We start from the raw sequence: 11,891 nt of genomic DNA on the forward strand, positions 1-11,891 counted from the left end.
ACGACCGCATTTGAAGAAGAAAAAACCGCTTTATCATCACGACAATGCGCCTGTTCATTCATGCTTAGTTGCAGAAGCAAAATTGCATGAAATCGGCTTCGAGTTGGTTCCTCAGCCACCGTATTCACCAGACCTGGTATTTTGGAGACCTTCCGATCGAGTATTTTTCGGACGGTATCAAAAAGTTAGAAAATCGTTGGACTCGCTGTATCGACCTAAAAGAAGAGTATGTTGAAAAATAAAACCGACTTTGACCAGAAAAACGTCTCCGTGTTTCATTTTTCAGGGACTTATCAGACTGCCTAGTATCAGTAGGAGGTAGGAAAATAACGGGTTAAAGTGAGATCGGTAAAAGAAATATGAGATGATCAGAAAGAGAAAGTCGAAGGTGTTGGCAAAAGAAGGACGGCCACCTTCTGCATTTACCACGCAAGTGCCGCAGCCTTTTTTTGACATATAGGGATTTGTTAGAATCTATCGCGGGATATCGAAACTACGAATTGTAGTGGACTTGAGGAGCGGAGAAGCGGGGAGATAGTGAATAGCGTTGAATACGTGCGGATGGGGGCTGGTGCGATGAGAGGCAATTTGATTATATAAGATTTGTATTCAATTAAGTTCACCAGGCACTACCTGTTGTATTGTACTTAGTTTCTTCGTCTGAATGAAGTATTGTTAACTTTCAGCAGGGGGAAGGTACTCGTAATAATCTAAAATTTGACCAAATATGTAAAATTGGAGGCTACGAAAACCAGTAAAGCCCAAGAAGTAATTAAAGAAATTGTAGATTTTGTCCTTGAGTTTCGAGCGCCTGTTCGTCTAGTCACAGACCGAAGAAAATGCTTTACGGCAAGTGAATTTTCCGAATTCTCTGCGAAACATGGCATTCGCCATTCTTTAAATTCACCACGTCACGAAAAATATAGATTATTTATTATTATAGAGATGTCAGAAAAAAATTTTGAAGATTTTAAACAAATTTTTTTGTTTAATAAGATTTTACAAACTATTACGAAAAATTCGAGTGTTTTTGAAAGATGCGTTGGACCTTAGAAGTTGGGGAGAAATCAAGAAATATTTGATAAATTTTTGAAAATGACTAGAATTTTGCTCAAAATTTATAAATATCAATCACAATTTAAAAAACTACCTTATAATCTTCTGAATTTTCCCAGAAATTAAAAATGAAATTGCATTTTCTTGAATACGAAACTATTTTAAAGCTCCTGAAGTTTAGTTTGATATGTTTGAAAACATTTTTTAATTTTTCTGTTACTGTTCCCGTAAATCTTTCAGATTCTTATTGACATTTATTGAAATATTTTTAAATATTCCCTTAAAGATAATTTTTCGAAATAAAAAATTATTTTAATCTTTCCTATGAACTTGAAAACTTGTCTTTCATTTTTATTTTCTAAAATTATATATTATGCAAAAATATCAACATTTGGCTTTGAAATCCTTAATTTTCCTTAACAAACAGTTGCCGTTTTACTTATCGAAATTCCCAATAAAAATAAAACATTCCCAATATTGAGCCAAACGACACGCGATGATAAAAAAATAAGTAATTAAATAAAATTATCTTGAATATTAAAATTTTGAATAACTTTAACTATTATATTTAATTTTTAACTAGAGTTATACTTGTAGTCAAAAAGACCAATTATTAAAAAAAAATTTTATACCAGAAAATACTAATATAAAAAGAAAAAAAGGAAATGTGTAATTCCTCAACTAAATGAAGATATAAATCTTTAACCAAAAATAAAATAATTCAATTTCCAGTTTAAAGATTCAGTTTGAGCTACACAAAGAAAACGAATTTCAATCAAAAAAGAGTAATTTTTATCAAAAATGTTAAATTTTTTACCAAAAAAATTACCTTCTAACGAAATAGTTCAGGTTTAAACAAAATAATACAATTTTTCAAATTATTTTCCAATTAATATAAAACAAATACTCAGATCCGTAAATTAATTTGTTTCTTCTAAAAGTGTTTCTGTAAATTTAAGTCGTAGTATTGGTCGCAACTTACTGTTTGCTTCAAATTTTTTGTCGAATTGATCGATTTCTCTTGGGCTTAAATATAACACCTGCACGCTTTTTTGTATAAAGATCATTTAAATTAGTTCCACATGGAACTTCCCAGGCTTCTTGTGGATCCAATGGTTTAACTTCGTTGCTTCTTACGTTCACTTTCGATCGTATTCCTTTTGGATAAGGAGGTATTGTAAATAGTGCACGAAAAACTGTCGGACCATGTTCTCGTTTTTGCACTAATGCAAGGCCATCACCATTTCCTTGTATCAAGATAATTTGTGCTCCGGTTGGCTTTTCGTCGGGCCTACCAAAAGCATTTTTCAAAAACAATTCTCGTTTGGGAAGAAAATTGTATACTACAAGTTTAAGGACCCGGTTCTCATTTCTCTCGGGATAAATTTTTAAAATTTGAAAATCTTCAACTTTAGTGTCAAGTACTGAAGAAAAGGGGGGCGGGCCAGGAGGAGACGGGGGCCTGAAATGATCAGATGACACAGCAGTATCAGGATACATGGCAGGATGATGTGCCATGCCTTGAGAATGCTGTAAAATCGGCTCTGGAACAAGAAACAGAAGATTACATTTTTTTAGTGTACACGATCGTAACGTCAACGCGGTGAACATCTATGTTGAAATTTGCAATTTTTGTAAGAAAATTTCGATTATCAAATGTCATGATCATGTAGACATTATATTTCATGTTCTAAGTATGATTTTAGATATACTTTTGCATTCTGATTCCGAATGCGGCCTATACATTAACGCAGAACTCAAAGATTCTGATAAGAAGGCGATTGAATAATACCCATAGACGTTAATTGGGTCGCTGAATCCGAATCCGGGGTTAGTTCGACCCCAAAAGTTAAATTCCATGGTTTTCTCTATTTTAACCTTGGGATGACCTTCAATACAACCTGACGATGTAAGAATGATCCCAGATTCTGATTTATCGACCTCAAAAATGCCTTAAATCAGTGGTTACCGTCGATTCCATGGCATTTTCTCATTTTGACCTCCACTAGACCTTGATCCGGATCCGTTGGGTTTAGAATTACCATGGATTCGGATTCAGCTATCCTAAAAAGCTTTCAGAGTTGAGGTTCTCTCTGATCAAATGGATTTCTTTATTTTGCTCTTCACTTGACCTTCATGCTGACTGGATTGGTTTAAACTGAATCCGGATTCGGATTCAGCGACCTCAAAAACGTATTGGTATGGTGGTTTAGCTCGGATTGATGATTTTTTTTTGTGGGGCTTTGTCATTTTTATCAAATAGAATTTTATTATGAGGATTAATCGAAAGTTTTTGTGATAGTTGATTTCAAATCCGCAATAAAAATTTCTAATTTGATAATGGCAAACCCAATATAGAAGATCATAGTTGCAAAAAAACGCACTTGACTAACAATTTTTGGTTTTAAATTCGTCGTAAAAATATAAAAAATCAAGAGAGTAAATCTAATAAGGCGGTCATAATTTTTAAAATACAGTAGAACCTCGCTTAGCCTTTTGATGAATTAGTAAAAAAATATTCAAGAAATATCACATCCAAGAAATAAAAAAAAATTTAATTTTGTTCCTAAACAGAAAATGAATATGTTTCACCAAAAATATAAACGCACACTTTTTTTTAAAACTTAAAAATATTTCTTTAAAAAAAATCGTCCACTTTGAATTATATAAAAATATTTTGACATAAAAAATGGACTTAAAAGCTTTTAGATTTTAATTTAAATTTTCAGAAATCATTTTAAATTAAATTTTTCAAAATTAGGAGTCATTTGCAATTTTCCTAGGTATCATAATAAAAAAAAATATTCTCTTAAAGCCTTTCTATATTCTTGAAAAGGCTGTTTAACTGAAATATTAAAAAATCTGCATTTTTTTAGAAAATGTTTTGAAATCTTTTTAAGATTGAGATTATTTTTTAATCTTTTCAAAATGGTTAGTACATAATTATTTCCAAACTTGATTAAATAATTTAAAATTAAAATTGTATTTCATATCAATTATGTTTAAAAACATTTACAGATAAATTATATTAAGAAATAAAATCAATTATTTACACATTTTAATTTGCCAAGGTTTTTCTACCATGAATTTTGAATTATCAATTCCGGAGGATGAATTTTCAACAAAAAACTTTGATTTATAATTGAACAGCTGTATTTTTAACCAGCAAAAATGAATTTTTAGAACGCTACAGGATCTTAGTTTACTTATACGAGTACATAATCATTATTTACATATCTCTACGCTTCCAATCTAAGCCACTTCCGTTTGATTTTTCTTTAACTTTTCTTGTACCACCATTTTGCCATTTTTTCACATGCATTCTTTTATTCATTTTCATTTAAGACTCTAGCCTTCTCTTCAACTCCTTCATCCATTTTTTCCCTGATTCATCCTCCCCTGGAATCTTTACTACATTCTCTTTACAGTTTCCTGTATCTTTAATTCCTCTCCTATATCCTTCCCATACTTGCTTCCATGTTTCCTCCTCCCATTCACATATTCTGCACCTTCTGTTCTCTACTTTTTCCCAATGCGTCCCATTCATTACCAAGTTTTCTATTCTGAATGTTGTAACTCTGGTCTACCTTTTCTCTCCTCATCTCTTTTCTAAATGCTTTGTTACTCCTTCCTTTTTTATGTTCTTATACCATTTATTATATTCTGATTTCTTAATCGTCCCCCATCTTTTACTTAAATTGCTTCTCCCTCTCTCTTTTCTAATTCTGTATAGTTTGCTTCAGTCCCGTCTTCTATATCTATATCATTAAAGAACATTCTCCTTTCTTCTCCCCATTTCATTAATTCTATCACCATCCCTCTCCTTTCTGCTACATTCATCAAACAATTTCTCGCTAACTCTCCTCCTTTTTTACTTCTTCAGCTAAGTCTCAAATTTCCACGCTGTCTTCCTCGCTCTAATACCTAATTTATTGCTTTGCGCTTCTCCTCTCACTATATACCCTGGCGTCCTCCAGACTAGCCCTGGTGTCCACCTTATATACCTTTCCTGTACACTCTGAATATCTTTTCTTTCTTTCCATCCCCATATCTCTGCTTCATAACTTAATATCGGCCATGCCGTACATATCAAATAAGGACATTCTCTTTCTTAAATTTTCCTAATTTCATATCTGTTTCATTATCTCTGCTGTTTTTTATCCTTTCTCTTATATAAGCTCTATGATTTCCAATCGTTTGAAAGATATATCCCAAATATTTGAACTCGTTCACTTCTTCTAACCTTATTGCCTTCCAGCTCCTCCTCAATTCTTTCTTTATTTTCCCTCCTTCTCTAAGCCTTATTATTTTTGTCTCTTCTAAAATTAAATTCAACTTTTTCCTATCATAGTATTTCTCTAATCCTGTAAATAAGCCCACCATCCCTTCTTCATTCTTTGTCATCAACACTATGTCGTTCACGTGTGCCAGTGTACATATCTTTTTCTTTCCTATACTCAGTCCTCCCTAACCTTTCTTTTAATTTCTTCTTTAAAGTCTGATGATAATTTATTGAATAAAAGCGGGCTCAGAGGACAACCTTGCCCGACTTCTCTCACTAACCAGAAACTATATCCTACTAGCTCCCCTTCCCCTACACTGCTTTCTGTCTCTTTAAAAATTTCCGATACTCTCTTTTTAATCCCCCTATCTGCCATTGCCACACCTCTAGAATCTCAAACCTCTTTTTCATTGCCTTTCTTCAGTATTGGTAGCACTACTCCTTCTTTTCACAACTCTGGGCACCCCTCTCATATCCATACTTTCTTACATTACCTATGTCCATTCCTTTAGTTACGTCCCTCCTTATATCCAGATTTCATTTGCAATCTCATCTGTCCCGGGTGCCTTCACATCTTTTATTATTTTTAACACCTTGACTATTTCGCCTTATTTTGTCCTCTTCGACATATCATTCTTCGCCATACTTTCCTCCTTTCTTAACCTTTCTCTCTTTTCCTTCTAACAATTCCAACAAATATTTTTTTTTTATATATTCTATCATTTTAATATTCTCCTTTACTCGTTTTCTTCTTTTTCCCTCTCTATTTACTACCTTATAAATGTCTTCTCCGGTCCTAGCCTTTTCCACCTTTTCCTGAAACCCTTTATTCTCTTCCTCTTTCTTTTGATCGCAGAACCCAGTATACTCCTTTTTCCTCCTATATTCTTCTAAATTAATTTGTTCTTTTCTCCATTTTCTTATTCCTTTTTGACCTCCTACATTTTCTCTTTACAGTCCGCTTACAATCCACTTCTATTCCACCCTGTACATTTGCCTCTTCCTATTTGATATTTCTGAACTTTTCTTTAAACTGTTATTTTTCTTCCATTGAACAATCCTCTTTTTCTGCTTTTTAAACCTTTGCTCCCTTTTTATCAATATTGCTATTACTTTTTTCTCCCTCTAATTTCACTATTAAAAGGAAGTGATCCGATTTAATATAATATTTTTCTTCCCAATCAGCGTCTATATTTCGGTTTAAGATCAACCATGCCCAGTTCTCCACGCTCTTTAACAACTTCTTTTCCTTCCAATTCAGTACCTTATCTTTGAATTTTATTTCTCTCTCTTTTCCCCAATCACTTCCTCTTCTATCTCCTGTTCTTGCGTTGAAATCCCCACCTACTATAAGCCTAATCTCTTCTTTATTTTCTTTCTTCATGTCTTACATCTCCTCTGCTTTCTCCTGCATATCACCGTTTGCGTAAACCTCCCCATATCTTCCACTTCTCTCCTCTGATCTTGACCTCTTTACGAATTTTTGACAAAATACTCTGCTCAGCCAAAATGATGATTTTCCAACATTGAAGATCAATTTTCCATCAAATACTTGTAATTTCAATTAAACGCATTAATTTTTCATTTAAAAAAACTATGTTCTACAAAATGTTAGCTCTTTTCACCAAATAAGTGAATCCTGATAAAAATTATGGATTTTTAACAAAGTAATGCAACTTTTAATCAAGTAGTTTAATTTTTAACTAAAAAAGTTCATTTTTTATGCAGATGGTCAAATTTTCAACCAAACTGTTTCATTGACACTAAAATATTGTAAGAAGTGTTTTGTTGCTTTAATTCGTGAGAATTAAAAAAAATTATTACGTAAGAAAAAAATTAATAAAGAAAAGTTATTTCTCGGCATTAGTATATTAAAATCCGTGGTTTTGTTATAAAATTTGAGATAAATACATTTCTTTTATTTGAAATAAATTAAAATAGATTCTATTTGGTAAATTTTAACAATTGTTATAAAAAGATTACAGCTCTGATATTTTTCAACAAATAGGATCAATTTTGTTACGAAATTAATCAGGAATATCTTTCTTATGACACTTTGCTAAAACAATATTTTTTGATGAAAAAATATCTCAACTCTTTCAAATTTCTTGGCGTTGGAAATTCATCATTCACTTTTATTTTTTGAGGATCTGGTTTTATTCCCAAAGGTGTTAAAATGTGTCCTAGGAATTTTAGTTCAGGACGAAAAAAATGAGAATTTTCGAAATTAACCATCACGTTGTGATCCTGTAGGCGTTGAAAAAGAAGTTCAAGATGGTTTAAGTGGCGAGATGTATTTTGAGATGTACATAGCATATCCTCGATGAAGGTTATTATAAAATTTCCAATTCTGCTCAAGACTAAGTCTAATGCCCTTACAAGTGCGGCCGTACCTTTGCCCTGCACATCTTTGAAAAAGATCCTCCGTTGCTTCTGCAGATTCATAATCGTTTGTCTTTAAGTCGTTTAGTTTCCGCACATTTAAACAGATTCGTATTGACCCATCTTTTTTGTGGTGATAACTAGCAGATTGATATAAGCGCTGTTTGATCTTTGTATAATTCCCAATTCGAGCAAGATTTCAATTTCTTTATTTACTTTATCCCGAAGAAATATAGGCACGGGATAGGTTCGCATCAAGAATGGCCTTTTTTCGTCCATTTGTAATTCGTGTTTGTATGCATCGATCTTACCCGGATTTTTTGAGACAATTTTTTTATATCGCTGTATTATTTTGAAAAACCTTTCTTTTTCATTCGAATCCAAAGCATTTGCATTGATCTACTTTTTCTTTAATTTCATCAACAGTTAGTGCGAATCGATTTTGAGCATCATCATACGTTTCAATGGGGTGAATTTCTTTTATGACATTAGGGTGTACTTCTTCGGCAACTAAATATTTTCCCGAGCACCTCAAATATTTCGCTTTTTGAAAATTGTTGCGATCAAATATCAAACTACAGTGGAACCTCGATAATTCCAACCTCTATAATAAGAATTTTCGATCATTCGAACTTTTTTTGCCCCGGCTGAAACCTGATGTTTCCTATGTTAATAGTTCTCGATAATTCGAAGTTCGATAATTAGAATTTCTCGATAATTCGAAGAAAATTGTACGCCCAGCTCTGATGATAACCTCTATAATTCTAAGTACAGCAATGACTAAGTAACCACTGCGACAAACTCATATTTATAAGTTATGCGGTTGCATGTGATTGGTCCGTTGTGAGTGATAGGAGTACGCGTGTGTGACAAGGGTGGGGCTGCTAATATAAATGAAGATTGTGTTCTTGTGTGTAGTTCAATGTTGATAGGACTTAGACCTTAACAATTTCGAGAGTATGGAGAAGATCAAGTATATGACATTATCATTGATTGAGAAAGTAAAACTCATTCGATGTATCGAGAAAGGAGTTAAAAGGAAGAAGGACATTGTTGCAAATTTCAAGATTTCCGCCAACTCTCTGACTTCCATCATCAAGAACAAAGAGAAGATTTTGGCTGCTGGTGAAAATTCTTGTTTTCAACCGAATCAGAAACGCACGAAGAAATCTTATTTTCCATTGTTGGAAATATCGATGGTGGAATTGATGAAATCTGCTTGGAACTAGAATATTCCCTTATCTGGTCCTATAGTGCTAGAAAAAGATGAATTCTTTGCAGCTCACTTAGGATATAAATACTTTAAAGCTAGCTCTGGGTGGTTAGAAAATTTTAAGAATAGGAATGGAATAATCTATAGGATATTAAATCGGGAAAGTGCTTCTGTTTCGGAGGAAGACTGCGAAAAGTTTCTCAACGACATTTGGCCTAGCTTGTTTCTAACAAGCTAGGCCAAATGTCGTTGAGGGCGACACTTTTCATGGTGGTAAAAAAAGCAAAGATCGTGTGACTGTCATGGTCTGCGCTAAAGTGTCTGGTAAAGAAAAAAGAGAGTTGCTGGTAATAGGCAAATCTAAGAATCTACGATGTTTCAAGGGAGTCAAGTCTTTATCAGTGCTTTACGAGAGCAATTAAAGAGCTTGAAAGACTAGTTCAGTATATGAAGACTGGCTTCATAAAATTGATCACAATTTTCAAAGAGAAAATCGGAAAGTTCTCCTACTTGTGGATAATTGTGCGGCTCATCCGAAAGTATTAATTCAAACTTTGAAAGCCATAAAGGTGGTTCATTTACCACCGAATTTAACTGCCAAATTGCAATCAATGGGTCAAGGAATCATTAGGAACCTTAAAGTGAATTACCGGCGGAGTATTATAAAAAGATTGCTCAAGGCTTCGGATGAAAAAATGGGGTTGACTGATTTGAGTTTATCAGATGCTATTTTCGAGTTGAACAAAGCTTGGGCTGATGTCACTAGTCATACAATTGCGAATTGCTTTCGGAAGGCTGGCTTCGTGAAAACTGACGTGAAAAATCTTGCAACACAAGAACAAGACGAAACTTTATCGGATGGTACTTCTGAAGAGTGGGATGATCTACAAAGAATGTTGGGCTTCACGGAAGTAACTTTTGAAGATTTCATTGGTGTAGACCCTAATGTCATTATTTCTAGTGAACCTACAGATAGTGAGATATTAGATAGTATAAAGGCACAAGAACCTTCAAAATCTGATGACGAGAATGATGCCGAGGATCAGGATGGGGCACCACCAACAAAATTGAGAGGTGCTGAAGTTGGTTTAGCAATTTCTCGCAGGTTTCTTTCTGAACAAAGTGATGTGTTTCCTAACACAATCTTTGCTGCTTTATAGATGGTTGAAAACTTCGGCCAGAGATAGAGTTGCATCAAACAGAAAAAAATTACTGACTTTATTAAATAATCTGCTATTTTAAAAATACAAAACGGCCCTTTTTAGGCCCAACAAATTATTTTTAGGTTGGATAACTCATTGTTAATTTCAAACTTCTCCATAACCGAGATCAACATAATTGCATATTACCAAATTCTCCCAATTCCTGATTCTTCCGAGCCTGTTAAAATTTTCACTTTTTATTATTACTTTTTTGGCATTATAATATTAACTGAAAAAAATTTTCACACTGCTTTAAATTAAAGTCTTCAACCTAATCATTCAAGATATTTGTATATCTAAGAAATCCCTATATTTAATCCTAACCATCTAACCCTGACTGTTTTAGTTCTGGCTGTCCAGGATTTAATCTTTCAAATTTAATCGTCTTTACTTTTTTTAAGCTTTATGCATTATTATTATTATTATATTTGAATTAGTGAATTATCTTCACTTGATATTAGCGCATTCTATAATCGAGAATCTCTTTTTGGAATTATCTCCCGAATGACAACGGGTTACAAATCCTTCTCACATTTCTTAAAATTGTAGAACACTAACAAATGAAAATTTTTCACTAGCAAAGATTTCAATTAAATAAAATTATTCGGCATTATTTTCGACCCTTATAGATGAGGCTCTTAATCTCTCGAATTAAAACGGGTTTTCAAAATACATATAATTCTTTCGGTTATGAATTCGCGAAAGGTCATTCAGTAGCGTAATATAAATATTGGTCTCCCATTCTGAATGCTTAATTCTATTTTTATTTTAACAAATATTTTGAACTGCTTCAGTAGTCTTGATCCGCGGTCGATAAGGAAGGGCGCCCCGATACCGTGTGTGTCGCGAAGGTGACAGTTAGCCTGGTGGTCTTTTGAAAAAATGGTATGAATCGAAAATTCTTCTATGATGTCAGAATTGTGTGTAAAAAAATTAATTTGCGAACGATTCAAAGCGTTCAAAGGCTGTCGTCTGCTACCCGCTAATTTCGCTCTTTCGATAAATTAATATTTTTCATAAAAATAATGATTTCCTTAAAAAAAAGCTTTGATTTTTAGATATTTTATTGATTAGAGTACCTCGGAAAACCCTGGATATTGGACAAGTTTTCGTTCTTTTATTCTCAAATTTTTTAGAAAGAATATAAATTGAGTCAGTGCCGTACCGATGAAAAAATGCAAAGTCGGAATTAACCAACATCCTTGAATGATTTAATTTTACCTTAAACTTTAATTTTTATCAAACAATTTTTAACTGAAATCAAGAACCTTTTAACAGGAAAATAGATTTGTTACAAACTAGTTGGAATTTCATCCAGGTATTTTTATTTTTAAGTTAAAAAGGGACATTTTCGACGCAAAAAGTAGTTGGATTTCCCGGTGAAAATTAATTTCCAAACAAAAAAAAGAATTTTCTGGCAAAACTTGTTTACATTTATAACAAAAAAGACATCAATTTTCAACTTACCGTGTAGTCCTGATAAACGTTGATAATGCTGGTTATAATATGTTAAAGGACTCGGAGGCACAAACGTATGGGATTCAAAATCCTCGCCATATGTATATTCCCTATATTCCTAATCTCTTAATAGTCTTGCTATATCCTCTTCAGTCACAACCTCACTTTTTCTCGATCCTTCTGTAAAAATATTTCTGATATATCTTAGTGAAGATCTTTTTTTTATTACCTTTTAACAAGTTCCAAGGTGAACACGCCAGAGGTAAATTTTAGTCACGTAGGAAAGAAATAATAATAC

General features: G+C 33.0%; 1 protein-coding gene across 2 annotated transcripts in view; it reads right to left on the reverse strand.

Annotated features, from left to right (window-relative positions):
- LOC117172538 overlaps nt 1-11,891 on the reverse strand; it is a 26,939-nt gene that overhangs the window by 2,552 nt on the left and 12,496 nt on the right. Inside the window, exons 2-3 of one of the 2 annotated variants that reach the window (XR_004467035.1) lie at nt 11,603-11,773; nt 2,039-2,600 (exon numbers count right to left, since the gene is read on the reverse strand). Coding sequence is in view for 1 of the 2 variants with exons in the window: in XM_033360578.1 (XP_033216469.1) it covers nt 2,047-2,574 (528 nt within the window). In the remaining variant the exon portion in view is untranslated. Of the gene's footprint in view, nt 1-1,961; nt 2,601-11,602; nt 11,774-11,891 lie in introns of those variants that run through there. The other variant, XM_033360578.1, reaches the window with a different exon arrangement.

Source organism: Belonocnema kinseyi, chromosome 1, assembly GCF_010883055.1.
Source record: "Belonocnema kinseyi isolate 2016_QV_RU_SX_M_011 chromosome 1, B_treatae_v1, whole genome shotgun sequence".
NCBI lineage: Eukaryota > Metazoa > Arthropoda > Insecta > Hymenoptera > Cynipidae > Belonocnema > Belonocnema kinseyi.